Below are 14413 nucleotides of genomic sequence, written 5' to 3' on the forward strand. Positions count from 1 at the left end.
TTTAACCTCCCTGTCTCAATTTATCCATTTACAAAAAAAAGTGACCTGAAACCTGCCTCTTAGTTTTGAATATAAACAGTAAAATATAAAGAGCTGGACTTGTGGTAAAGGATATTAGAGCTAAGCTTCCTTCTTTGACTGTCTTCAGACTCACATCCTTTATGATTAAATTGACCAACTACTATTTGCTTCCAAGTTAGTGACTGGTCAGCTCAGCCCAAAGAGTCAAAGCTTTGAGTCACTCAAATTGTGTCTATATTGCCATGTAACTTCAAGGAACAGATCAGATATTAATTGCATGAGGCATAATAAGCATTTAGCTACTTTGGTCAAAGTGGCATATATGACCCTAATATATTATTGGTTCCAAAATGCTGGCCATATCAGAATCACCTGGGGATCTTTGTACGGTGGACAAATCCCAGGGCATTCTGATGCAAAGTTCTGGGGTGGGGAGCAAGAATTGTATTTTAAAGAGCTCCTAATGTCAAAATCTATGACAGGAGCTTTGTTTGCTGATGGATCAGTGGCAGAATCCAGGTCCTAACCCTATAATCCCATCATAATCTTAATGTGGAGTCAGTTATCCTGTGGCAGGCTCTTCATTGTGATTCCACTGTAATCAACAAGAAAATGAGCTTCATTGAGGAAAAGCATCTATTGAAATATGTGTCTTCAATAAAAAGTCATCACAACAAAAAAACACTGAGAAATATTGCATCACACAATAATGACGTTCGAAAATGTTATATCTATGTGGCTAAGCAATCAGAGTGTGAGAGAGGCATAATTAGTCATTTTGGTCCTTGGTATCAACTCATCTGTGGCCTTGATTAATTGGGCCACAGAGTCCAGACAGGTCAATCAGCTGGCCAAGGTGCCCTAAATCCCCTGTGCCATGATGCTCCATCTGGGTGCTTTAGCCACATACGCGCAGCTCCAAATCTCTTTGTAAACAAAAGGATAGGTCTACACACTCAGGGAAAAGTAAAGGCTAAACAGATACTTTTGCCGGGAGCATTCAAACAATTATGGGAAAAAAGGAGTTAAGGATCCAGACTCAAACATAAAATTGCTCAGTATGTCATTTTGCACACGAAGACCCAGCCAAAGTTATTCACTGCTATTTGCACATCTTCTTAGCATATTGAACTAAATGCAATAATTCAAAGGCTGTTGAAATTACTTACAATATGGAAGGCATTGACAAAAAGTTATTCTTCCCTCAAGGGGCCCCAGCTAAATACCACACATATGGAGAAGTACATAACTATTCGCAGGATTGAATGTCTAAATTACGCATACACGTTACTAAAACAAGGTTTTATTAAGATGAACAGATTACTGGATAAGATTCCAGCTGTCAACTGTGAATCGCCAGAAAATGACTTGTGATTTACCAAGGGGATTTCTTTCATTTCAGGGAGGGTTGTAGGTGATGAGCAGTGTCCTGTTGCACACCCAGGTGATCATCTCTTTTATCCTTTTGCAACAAGAGAAATAAATAAATATGTATATTTTTAGTAGATCTATTTTCACCTTGATGCTCTTTCCAATTTATTTTTTTATGTGCCCCGTGGATTCCAGACCGAAATCCTTTTCCCTTTGAGCCCATCTTCCTTTGATATGGATAAGGTCAAGAAGCAAGGATCAGGAGTCCCAATTATTCCACTCATGACCTATGTAATCTTGGGCAAATCACTTAACCTCTCTGTTTCTCTGTTCTCTGAGTTGTAAAGGCAAGCATTAAGACTGGATAAACTCAAGGGTCTCTTCCAGTTCCAGAGTCCTAGGATTCTACTGTTCTGTCCCTGCTTCCCTTGGCCTCAGGCCAATACCTCTTCGCTATCTGAGAGTGTCAAATTAGTGCCTCACCCAAAGTTGGAAGAGATGCTCTTCCGTTTCTTAGCTTCCCCACCAAACAGGTTAGTCCTTGCACTTCCCCTGTAGTGGGGAGCTAGTCGCTTGAGCACAAGCAGGCTGGGAAGCCTTTCCCTTTGCATGTCCTTGCTGGCAGCCCCATGGTCAGGTGTCTGACATCAAGGTCACAGACAGGCGGCACAGCAGCCACAGTCAGCACTGCAAGGCACACAACACTCTCCTATACACACAGCACTACCAAAACAGTCAAGGACACTTAAGGCAGACACAGGGCTAAAAGAGATATTTTAGTCATCAAATATTGGGAAGAGTTTTGGATGTGGGAAGGATTCTTGAAGCCACGTTTTAACCCCGCTTCCCCTGGATCTACATGTGTGCACATGATGCTCCAAACAATGGCTGAAAGCTGAGAGTCTAGTAGTAAGCAGGTTGTCAACTGTTTGTGGGTTCTCCCCTCCCTGTGTTGGTGTTATGTATAGACAGCCTGGAGGGGCTTTATAATGGGATTCATTCCAGTAGTTGGAGGTAGACTCTGCTGTGATTATCCTAAAAGGGGGAAAGTTCTTATAAAAGGATGTATTTAACCCAGAAGTAATAAAGCAAGGGAAATGCGAAAACCAGGGTATGTATCTGTAGCAGAATCAGGAGGGACCCAACGGCCCTGTTCCCAGTGGTTTCATAGGCTTAATTTCTGAAACAGTCTTTAGGAACATGGCTCCTGGAAATCCTGCTAACTCAAAACTGAAGCCACTCCCGAAATCCACCTTTCAGCCAAAGATTAGACAGGCCTATAAAAACAAACAATAACACACGTGAAGAATGTGCTTCTTATTTCAATCAAGTATATGAGACCAAATGGTCAATACCTCCCAAAAGCAAAGATGAGAAGGCAGGAAGGGTTAGGAAAACTGGATGAATGGACACAAAGAACCCAGGGTAGAAAGGGAAAGGGAGAGAGTGCTGGCACAATGCAGGGATTTCAACCAGTGTCATGAAAAAATTTGTATACAGATTTTGAACGAGAAACTAATTTGCACTGTAAACTTTCACCTAAAGCAAAATAAAATAAAATAAAAAAGGATTTTGTGTGATCAGCTAGAGGCTGTTTTTTCTCTACACTTGAACTGTAGGCCAAGGGCATAGCTATTAACGAACATAATAGTAACAGCTCCCATCTATTGACTACTTACTATGGGTTGAAAACTGGGATACATGTTTACCCACATAGCTCACTTAATTTTTGCAAAGGAAGTGATATGGGCTCCTATAAAGAATTTGCAAATTATGGGAGGGTTTGGGATTTTCTTTAGAGATTTTTAAAGAAAAGGGAAGGGTGGTCTTTTGGGATCAGCTTCAGGGAAGTCCTGCCTGGAAGCGGGGGACGAGCTTAACCTCTAAACCTGTCTAGCTCTGGGAGATGAGTCCGTTTCCTCACTCTAGTTCTGAGTTCTAGTTCAAGTGACAGATGATGAAATGATGTTGGGAGATGGAAAAGTCCACTCACTCTAAGGTGAAGATGGAGTCTAGATTGAAAGTGAGATTTAAAAAAATCTCCCTGACCTTCTGTTAGCCCAAAACAGGAACTATTCTCAAAGCCAACTCTTCAGACAGGGATTGGACTGGACTATAAGACAGAAAATGATACTGTTGAGGAGTGGGCTTCTTGGATCAAGTAGACACATGAGACTATGTGGGCAGCTCCTGTCTAGAGGAGAGATGTGAAGGCCGAGGGGGACAGAAGCTGGTAGAATGGTGATGGAAACAGGGTGGAGAGGAGGAATGTGCCGTCTCATTAGGGGAAGGGCAACTAGGAGTATATATATAAACCTTATATACACCTTGCTATATACTCCTAGTTTTTTTTTTTTTTTTTATATATAAGGTTTTATATGAGAGACTGACTTGATCTGTAAACTTACACTTAAAGCACAACAAAAATATATTAAAAAAAAAATCTCCCCGGACTTTGAAAAAAATCTTGGCATTCTGATGAGACCAAACTGCAATGGTTCACTATAGAACAATTAACTGATTTTTGGTATCCTGATCTTTTGCTCTTTTAACCCGCCTGGTTCAAAGTGTCTACGCATTTACATCTAGTGAAAAATAACGGGCACATTGGGATTAAAACTGCATAGTCGGAATCTGGCATGTGTAATATTGGCATTAATATCGCTTAGCTGTAACCAAATGGACTAAGTGCTCAGAAACAGCCAACTAAACCCTTCTGTCAGTTATCAGTCTTGCGGGGATCCTAACAGAGCACAGCATGAGAAATGTGGTACTGTCCTCTTCAAAGGGACAGGGAACAAACCCAGTGTTGCGTTAATACCCATCAAATTATACCACTGAATTTAATAATGTTTTTCATAGCTCCCCTCTAATTATTTCAGGTACAGGCTTTTTTAGTGTTCCCACCATCCTGAAACATCGATTCCTGTTTCTTTCCATCTATTTGACTTTCATTCAATGTTGTAAGAAAGATGTGTGACAACTGGTAATGCATTTGAGCTTGTATGGTTTTTCTTTCACTTGTTAATATCTGAATCTATGTAAGCCTCTCTGATTAGATAATTTTCTGGAGAAATTAGAAGAAGACAGCTTCCTCTAGGACCAGGCTGAATATGAGCATAGGCCTGTGTGGTTCCTTATTGTATCTGGTTTCACCTCAGGCATGATTATACCTTCCCAAGAAAGGCAATGAGTTGATTACTGTACTAAACTACTGCAATTATTTTTAACAGTATTTGTAACACTGCAAGCAATCTAGATGCGATTTCCGGAAAAGAACGAGCTATTCGACCCAAATGTGTAACAAATGTGCTTGACTGGGATTTGGAAAGAAGAAAGAAACTCTAATTAAAATTTAACATCAACTTGGCCAGACTGTGGGCTGGACTAGAAGAACAGAGTGCTGTTCAGTGAAAAGTCAGGGACGGAAGGGATGTGATCTCTACTCCCAGGGCTGAAATAATGAAGAAAGTAAGGCCAGCTAATTCCTTCATGGCAATCTATACAATCTCAAATGCCCAGAGTTATTTAGGACCAAATCTTGTCACTTCACATGACTTTTCCTTTTGAAAACCTTAATTTGTAGGTGTATAGATCTGATCTCAGTGGAAAGAAAGAAAAAATATCCAGTCTCTACAATTGTCCTGAAGAGAACAAATGGTTCTGGAACAATGATGGTGGACTCAATGATGCTGAAAATGACCCTAGTCTAAGCACTAGTCACAGGGTGTCTGACCTGGCCAATCTTGAACCTCTTCCACTCTAACTCTGCTGGTTCTCAACAGCTCTGAATGGCAACATGGTTACAACACTTTAGGGAATATAGGATTCCACAACAGCTTCTAAACATCCTTCTTCCCTTTCCTCTATCTGTCCCAGGCTCCTAAGGTGGCTCATTGTCTCCATGTTCCAAGAGAATGCCCAGCCCAGTGCTTGAGTTGGAATTGAGGGAGGCACTAAACCCAGGCTGGAATGCCCTTGCAGATGTGGCAACAGAACTTTTTGCCATAATAGCACACATGTCAAGGGATGCGATGCCCCCCGCGATGTAGGCTTTGTGCTCGTGAAAGATGCACTCATGATATGCCATTTACCACAGGGGACTGCCCTGCTGTAGAATGATTGCAGGAACGAGTGAGACCTTAATAAGAGGCATTTCTTATAAAATTAATTATAAGGGGTCTATCATGATTTGCTCGGTTTGTCATAAAACATCGAAGTTACCCAGAGCTTTGAACACATCAAGTACAGATACAACACATACAAGCAAAGCTAATTCAATATGATTCCTAGAAAATTATTAAACTCCACGGTGATGGGGCAAGAGGAAACCTTTCAGAGACAGAGAGAGAAAGAAGAGAGAGAGAAGGAGAATAAGAGAGGAGAGGAAAGAGCGAAAGAGAGAGATGCAAACCAGTTTTTTTTTTTTTTTTTTTTTTTTTTATATTTCATTCTGAAGAGTCTGATCCCACAGGCAAAAGTGAGGTCCTGCCCAAACTGGCCAGAGGCCTACGATGACCAGGACTGTATCTGAGCACAGCTGCAGGAATTACGGCCCTAGTCCTAATAAAAAATGGGAGGCAGTTTATTATTAAAATACAAACATGAAAATACTTCAGACCATTTCGTTAGCAGCATAGTTCCAAATGCAACATTCCTTTTATCAATCAATTCTAAATCATGTGCTCAGTTGGCTAAGACCCTTCAAAGAGCAGTGCAAAAGAGGGGGAGAAGACATCTTTCCTTTTAAATGGCAGACAATCTTTATAAGAGATTCTCTAGGGTTCTATTCTGAAGACTATTCAATTTGATTTGGGCACTTTTTAAATAGCCATTTGGCACTTTCCTGTGGAGTTCTTAGGCACAGTGTGACAGAGTCAGCTTGGTGAGCCCTTCCCCATGCATTCGGTAAAGCAGCTGAAACTCGGCAGGCAGCTGGTGGGACTCCTGCCACTTGGTGGTAAATTTGGTTCCTTTTTTGTCATAGTAATGGTATGGAAGGTCTTCCCTCGTGTTGGGGTCAAATCCAAAAGGCCAAAATCCATACAAGTGGATCTCTTCACATATTGCTGACGCAAGGGTGTACATAAGAATACCTGTGCTCAGCCGTTTGGGCGACAAATGTTTGTTTTTCCAGTACCTGTGGAACAATAAGTACACGTAGGTTCAGAGTCCAGGGTTTCAAGTTTCAATTGGATAGGTCAATATGGCTGGGCTGGGAGATGGATTGTTCAAGTAACTGAAATAGTACTTGCTTTGAATCTATCTTGTAGACCACAAAAAAACCTCTGGGTAGAACGGGCTACATAATTTGTGGGACCCAGTGCAAAACAAAAATGTGGGCTCTTTTTTGAAAGATTATTAAGGATTTGAATATGGCAACAACAGATTATTAAACCAAGTGCAGGGCCCTTCTGAGCACAGGGGGATTCTGAGCATGGGGTCCTGTGTAACTGCACAGGTCTCACACTATGAAGCTGACCCAAACTCTGAGCCTTCCTAAAGAGTGGTGACTCTGACTCGATGGTGACGCCATGGAAAGCCACTGCTGAGAATGACTACACATCTCATAAATAAAGGACCTTTGAATGCAGTAGAAGTGGTTGTTTAATCCAAGGGGACCTCCTCTGTCACTTCTCCATCCAAACCTTGAAATACATTCTTCTTCCTGGGTTTGGAAACCCTCTTGTAAAAAACAGAATTCCCTTCTCCTTCATCTCCTAACTAGGGGTTCCCAAGTTCTTCTTTAGCCTATAAAGACCTAAGAAAAGTATTTATACACTTTTTGTGTTTAAAAAAAAAAAAGTTAAATTATTGTTGTTCCTTCCATACTTAGGTAGTATTCTGAAGCCTTCCTAGCTACACTGTCAAATATTTGAGACGGCTGTGTGTGTGTATCATTGATTATGCAGGTAGAATTAACTTGTTCATGAATCAAGTTTCTATGGATTGTGTTTCTTTCGAGTTTTCATCAAATCACTGTGTTTGCTTCAAACTTGAGTGGTTTTTGGCATTATGTCTAACTCCACAGGCTTTCTGGAAGACTGGTGGCAGGTAGGCTGCATGGGCCAGTTTGCTGAAGTTTCTAGGCATATGTAATTCCTTCTTCACTACTTTAAGCCTTCAGAGATGTTCAGTCTCAGTTTTAATATTCTTACCTAAAGACTTCTGGCAATTCTTTTGGCACGAGGAAATTTAAACTGAACAAGAGGGAGGCAAAATGATGAGGTCAAAAAACGACAGGACAGGGACTCAGGAACTTGGCTTCCTCCTGGTTCTGCCCAATTTGCACAGTGGCTTTCAGTAAATAACTTCTGCTCTTTGGACTTCAGTTTCCTCAACTTTAAATTTAGGAGATGGGCTACATTACCTCTTAAAAAGGTGACCATATGTCCTGGGAAACTGGGACGGTCCCCGTTTATGCCTGCTATCCCTGTTGTAATTACCAGTAGTGCTCCCTTTCTCTCCAAGAAAAAGTTCCAGTTTGAACTATAAAGGATGCCTTCACTTCTTAGATACATACTAGTTTATTAGACTATGATTCCTTCTTCTATGGGATGTCAACTAAACAGACCTTACATTTGGAAGATGTTAGGGGACTACAGGATGGAAATAGTATATTGTGGGATAAAAATCTTTAGAATTCCCTGTTTACCAGGCTTCCAGAGCACATTCTACCTTACAATATCTGGATAATATGTTAGGACATTGAGGCTACTTACAGAGCGGAAATTAGAGTTGAGACAATTTGGTCAGCTGGTTGAAAGGAAAAAAAAATAGCCTACAATTAATCTTGCTTTATAAAATATGTTGAATTGGTGGCTCTCAATTCAGTTGCATATTAGAATCACCTGGGAAGTTATTGAAAAATAACAAATACCTGGGGCTCAGCAGACCACTTGGATCAGAATCTCTTGAGACAGAGTCCAGGCGGAAGTATTTTTTAAAGCTCCGTAAATGATTCTAATGTACAGCCAGAATAGAGAATCGCCAGGCTACATGAAAACATTGCGTCTCTGGTCAATCTGTCATTTGAATCACAAGGGATCACAAAGAGCTCATAAAATACTTCTCACATGGTTTTGCACTCAAATTATAAAAGTAAATTACTCAGTTTATGATTAACCTAGGGGGTTTGCTAATCTTGGAAATCTACAAAATACTCAGACAACAACAGCAACAAAAAAAAAAAAAAGGAAAAATTTAAGTCAATTCCATTTTCTTAAAACACACACACTTGATTTGTCTAACTTAGCCATTGGCTTTATCGTGACATAGCTATCTATTTTTAAAAAATTGCTTTTTAGTGATTTCTATGACTGTTCACTAGGCTTACATCCAAGGGAGGAGACAGGGAATAGAAAAGGGAAGCCGATGAAATACTAAATCTTCCATTTGGCACTTGGCTACCAGTCAGGAGAAGACTGAAATTCTTAACTAGAACGATTCATTCATTCATTACAAAAGAGGAAGTAAAAATTTGGCCTAAAGTACTAAACTAACCGCAACAACGAATTAGATAGCTCCCCCCCCTCCACAAGAGATTACAATATTGATTTGCCATCTGGTGGGGTATGAGTTAAATGCAATAAAATATACACACCTGTTGACATGTTGCATTATATTTCCAGGCCAAGCCAATTGGACCTTTAACTGACCTCTGTGTTCAACAAAAAAGTCAACTAATGTCCTGGTAACCGTTGCTGAAGTGTGGAAGAAAAATGCAGGGATCCAAAGAATGGCCCCATCGAGCTTTTTTAAACTGAGGAAAAAGTTGTTACGGTCCTGAATGGTCAAAAGATTGTTGTAATATTTTTCCAAGATGCTGGGGTTGAAGGTGGTAAGGTTCGTTTTCCTTCCAACATCTCTTTGGAATGCCTCCGTAGGGGCGAAATTGCAACGGAAAACAAAATCTGATTTATCTATTTGTTGTCCACACTGGCTCCCTGTCAGGATCCCACTATTTCCAACCACAGCACAAATATTATAATGCTTATTCATAATGGGTGACACTTCTGGAAGTAGTGACCGGAAGTTATTGCTAATGGAGAAAACATATTTATGGCTGGAATAATCATAGTGCATCAGTTGTCCGATCCGAACACTATTCTTGGTCAAAGAAAAATTTTTTATTACATCGACATGCTGAAGAATTTCTCGCCTAAAATAAAAAGAAATTCATTAAATGCATCCCATTCAAAAGAACTGATTTTCCGTTTTATGTCTTATGTGGCCATTTCATTCAGACAAAAGTCTTAGGCTCATTGAACCCAAGAAAGGTTATACGTCCATAATAATTGTGGTCTTTGGAGAGGGGGTTGTTTCAGAGTCTACAGACGTGCTAATCTTTTGGTCAAGTTCTGCATGTAATCCTTTAAGACTTGCAAAGGTTGTAACTTACAGTTTTAGTTGCCTTTCCTTGGTTATCTGCTCTACGTGAAGAGTGTATTTGATCAAGGAGGCATAGGCCAAACTGTGTCAGAAAATACAGGGAAACAATTTACACAAGCCCCAAAGAGCTCACATTAACGCACAAACATTGGTGACTGAGAGTTTGTAACTAGGGACTACTTGTTTGCTATTGGATTGCAGTGTTCAAGGAATATCAAATATCACCGGTGTCCAAATAAGAGCCAAATAGATATGAGTCAGTACAGTATTATCTATTATTAAAATATAAAACTGGTAATAACAATGGGTATAGTTGAATATTTAATAGAAATGAGATGATAATCTCATTAAGATCCTTTGAATAATGAAACAGGGTTATTTTTCCAGTTGATTATATAGAAACACAATTTAGTTGGAGAAGTCTAAGGCTCGGAAAGAGAGGCTATTGTAAATCCTGAAAAAATATATATTCTAACAATTCAGAGGATAAATAAGGCATGGGTGATATTTAGAACTAATTTCAGGTTGCTTTCATGCTGAGTTTTAAGTAAAATTAAGAATTCATTCTTAATGCCTCAGCTGTTTAAAATATTTAAGAGAAAGCAAGTAACATGTTACTTGGAGGCTAGATTTCCCAACACTAGAAAATCACACTGAATCTCCTGTATCTTTTGTCTAAAATGTAGCATGAATGTTATTACATATAATCACTTGACCTGGAATGTTATTTTAAAAAATTACTGCATTCTTCAAAGCATAGAGCAATATAAACTGAACTCTTTAACCGAGAACTTCCAAAGTTACCAGCATTGTTCTTACAAGCTGTTGTAAAAGTAAGTTGAAAAGGATACTGGTGAAAATTAATGAATAATTACCCAATTAATAGACTGAAAAGAGGAAAGTTTTGAAAAGGAAATATTGCTCTGACTGATCATTTGGGTCACGTGGACCAGCATGGGAAGAATATTTTTACTGAGTTAGAAATATATTTTGGTGAGGTATATGTGTTCTACTCATGAAAGCTTTCTGTGTTGTCTATAAAATTAATATTGGATTAAAAACCCAAAAGTTGAAAAAGGATTTTTAGGCTTTTAGAATTAATCAATTATTTTCATGGACTAATTTCTAATTATACAGTGTTTTGAAAATTTTAATCATATCTACATGACTGTAGGCCAACTTTTCAAGTAAACAACATTCTCATGACACTATGGTTATCTACTGAATTTGTTTTAACTCTACCAGTAGGTCAAACTTAAAAAAGAGAGAGCAATAGCTAGAAATGCTATGACCACATCACATCCCCCTAAATAGAGTGGTTTGTAAAGTAAGTATTCACACCCCTAATGAGTACACTAGATGGCTCACATTCCATTTAGCAGCATAAAAATCCCACCAAGAAGGAGTAACGATTTATCTCAGGTTGCTAAGATCTAAGAGCAGACCTAAATCACTAAGGCGAATAAATAAATTAGAATACATCTCATCCTCTTCCCCTGCCCCTTCAAAACAAAACAAAACAAAGCAAAAACAAACTCCTTCATACATAAAATGAGGCTACTACAAGACATAAGTAATAAGAATGATGATGGGTAGCATATTGAAAAGTTAAAAGCCGCAAAGGCTTAATGAAAACAAACAGGCAAAACCAAAACAAAAACACACTTAAATATTTGTATGTGTTTGGGCCAAGGTTTTTACTAGTAATTTGATGGAGACGAATTATGGTATTTTCTGTGTGTTTCAATGAGAAAATATCATTTTAATATATATATTTTAAAAAATTTCAGCCAAAAAACAAAAACAAAAAACCCATTGCCATGGAGTCGATTCTGACTCATAGCGACCCTGTAGGACAGAGTAGAACTGCCCCACAGAGTTTCCAAGGAGCGCCTGGTGGACTCGAACTGCCGTCCCTTTGGTTAGCAGCTGTAAGATCATCAGGGAATGAAAATGCATTGGGTGGTCTTTTTGCCATTAACCTCTCCCCCATTTTTTAAAATAGATGGTGTTGGCCATATTGCCTGCATGTTAACTCTGAACCATGGCACGCAATTAACCCCTAGGCTCTCTCCTTTTTTTTCATTCAAATTGGTCGTCTTGTTTTCTTTTTATGAGAGGGCATTCTAGTAACTAGCATTGGTTACCGACCAGAGCATTGCGCAGTCAGCCCAAGAACACAATGCAAATGCCTCTGCAGAGGGAGAGAAGACAGAATTTTGTTGTTTTGGATTTTTAAATTTTTTTTGTTTTGTTTTGCTTTTTGATTTCCAGAATTCAAAAACAACCTTTTGGATCTTCCCGCCCCCGTCCTACCTTTGGTGTAAAAACGCTGTCCGATTAAATCTCCACTTAGGTTTCCCTTGGAGTTCCTGGGTCAGAGAATTCGAAAGGGGTACAAATGACGGGTCTAGAAACTTCAGCGCAAATTGTGACCTGGAGAGGAGCGTGAGTACACAGACAAACGTGCTGGCCTCAGCTCTGGGAAGCCGAGGTAGCCATTAGAGTCCAATCAGCTAGGGGAGGGAGTAATTGGCCCACGCACTGGCTCCATCCTGCCCCAGGGCCCTCCTTCACTTGGCCCACTCCCTGCTCCCCACATACTCCAGGGAGGAAGAAAGACTCTTGGGAAACTCATCTCCATTGTCCTTTCCCCGGGAGCTGGAGCGACCATAAAATGGCCGTCTCGCGGAAGGCAGGGGCGGGAGCCCGACGCGCGGCTGGAGCAGGTGCGCGGAGACGACCAGAATCAGCACCGCGGACAGCGACAGCGCTTGCCGGACCCGCGCCTCCTTAGCCGCCCTGGTGAATTGATTTTTGGAAACTGTGCAGAGAAAAACTGAGATACAGGGGAAGGCTGGGATGGCTCCTGACTTAAACTCTTCCTCCTGAGCCTAAGTCTGCTTTCACTCCCTGTCCCCCAGTTGGGGATCCCGGGGGCCGCTGGCCAGCTCAGCTCTTCTGCCCCAGTTGGGGATGTTCTGTGTCCCATACCCAGCCAGGGGGCCTGGCTGGGACCCAGATTGCAGTTTGTTTTTGCCAGCCGCCCCTCGGGAGGCCCTGCTGGGAGAGCTTCTTAGGTCACTTGGTAGGGGCGGAACTCTGGATGAGTTGCACTAAGCTGCGCCTGGCAGCTTCCCAGGCCGGCCTCGCGTCCAGCCAGTGACTTCGACCTGTGGCGAGGGTAGGCGGCCCAAAGGAGAGTCGCTTCCCGCAGGGGCGGGGGACTGCAGAAATCCCGGAAAGGAGGGTGGCTGCAGGAGTGGGTCGAGAGAGAACTGCCCTGCGGCTTCAGGAGAATAAGCCCGCGCATCCCTTGATGGGTGGGGGAGAGAGGAGAGGAGGACAGTGTAAGGGGGGCCGGCGCCTGCGCCATTAAACCGCCCTGGGCTGCCCGGAGCCCGGTAGTCACGTCAGCAGACAGGGCGCTGGGCAGGCGCTCACCCCACGCATGTCCACCCCTCCCCCACCTCTCTCCCTCCACCACCCTTGTCCTTAAACCCTCCCCTCTTGTTTGAAATGGTGAGAAGGGATGCCGAAGATGAACACGAGAAATGTGGTCACATCGATTAGGACAACGGCTTTAGGGGCTCTGGGTTAAAAAATAAAGGGGAGGGGGAAGGGAGAACCACAGAGAGGAGTGGAAAAAAGACCACGCAATTGTCTCGCCCCGAGAAGCCCAGACACCCTCTGCTCCCCGCCCCCCCCCCCCCCAGTATACCAGATCCCTAAGGGTGCTCAAATCGAAGCCCGCACTCACCGGAATCCCGCGTGGAACATGTACATTCGGGGCGCCCCTTGGCTGGCATACTTGGGAGTGGTGAAGATGTTCTCCTTTTTCAGGGACACGTAGCTGATAAGCGATAAAATCAGCAGGGCGACGCTGAGCATGACCAGCCCCAGCACACTGGCGACCCGGGCCATTTTGCAATTTCTCATCCCTGGCTTGTCTAGGATCAGGGAAACCGGGGCAATCTGTCCATTGAGCGGCCAGCGACTCGCTGGCGTGTGGGCGCGGGTGTGCGTGTGTGTGTGTGTGAGTGTGTGTGTGCGCGCGCGTGTGAGCGTGTGGTGGGGGTTGGGACCGGAGCAGGGGGGCCGCGGAGGACCCGGGGAGGGGAATAGGAGCTCCGAGGAGAAGCCGGACCCCCCAAAAAAGGGCGCACGGGCGGGGAAGCTGAGCAGGAAGATGGAGGGGCTGCGTGGTGGCGTGGCGAGGGAGCGCGGCGCGCTGTGCGTCCCCAGTGCCGGCTCAGGCTCCCCTGCGCGTTTCCAGCAAGGCTGCCATCTCCTCCGCCGCCTAAAAGATAAATGTGATCAGAATAATGTTACAGTTCGATCTAAGCACAGGATTTAATTAATGAACTCTAATCTCCCAAATAACTGGGGGAGGGAACAAGGGGAGGCGGACGAGGGAAGGAGGGAGGAGAATTAAGGATAGAAGCCTGCATTCTCGCCGAGGGCGGTCTCCCAGGCTGAAGGTGTGAACGAGGAGGTGGCTGTAGGGAGACAGACGACCAAACTTAGTTTAATGGACCACACATTTCTTTAGAATGTATCACGGAATAGGGAGATAAATAACCGGATTTGCTGCTTTGGAGGAGAAACCACCAGCTGGGTCCTTCTCAGA

At 42.5% G+C, this 14413-nt stretch overlaps 1 protein-coding gene across 1 annotated transcript; it reads right to left on the reverse strand.

Annotated features, from left to right (window-relative positions):
- Positions 1-6249: 6249 nt before the first annotated feature.
- ST8SIA3 (ST8 alpha-N-acetyl-neuraminide alpha-2,8-sialyltransferase 3) lies at positions 6250-13722 on the reverse strand. The gene is made up of 4 exons (XM_003406285.4): positions 13544-13722; positions 12100-12219; positions 8996-9553; positions 6250-6532 (listed from the first exon to the last, which is right to left on the reverse strand). The coding sequence occupies exons 1-4, from the start codon at positions 13720-13722 to the stop codon at positions 6250-6252; spliced, it is 1140 nt and encodes a 379-aa protein (XP_003406333.1).
- Positions 13723-14413: the final 691 nt, after the last annotated feature.

The sequence above is a fragment of the Loxodonta africana genome, chromosome 11 (genome assembly GCF_030014295.1).
Source record: "Loxodonta africana isolate mLoxAfr1 chromosome 11, mLoxAfr1.hap2, whole genome shotgun sequence".
Classification (NCBI taxonomy): domain Eukaryota; kingdom Metazoa; phylum Chordata; class Mammalia; order Proboscidea; family Elephantidae; genus Loxodonta; species Loxodonta africana.

Coding starts and splice junctions, on each gene's coding strand:
- ST8SIA3 (XM_003406285.4), bottom strand. CDS start 13,722: ATGAGAAATTGCAAAATGGCCCGGGTCGCCAGTGTGCTGGGGCTGGTC. Junction 12,220..13,543: donor ATGTTCCACGCGGGATTCCG/GTGAGTGCGGGC, acceptor GCTCCTCTCCAG/GTCACAATTTGCGCTGAAGT. Junction 6,533..8,995: donor ATAATGCAACATGTCAACAG/GTGTGTATATTT, acceptor ATTGTTCCACAG/GTACTGGAAAAACAAACATT.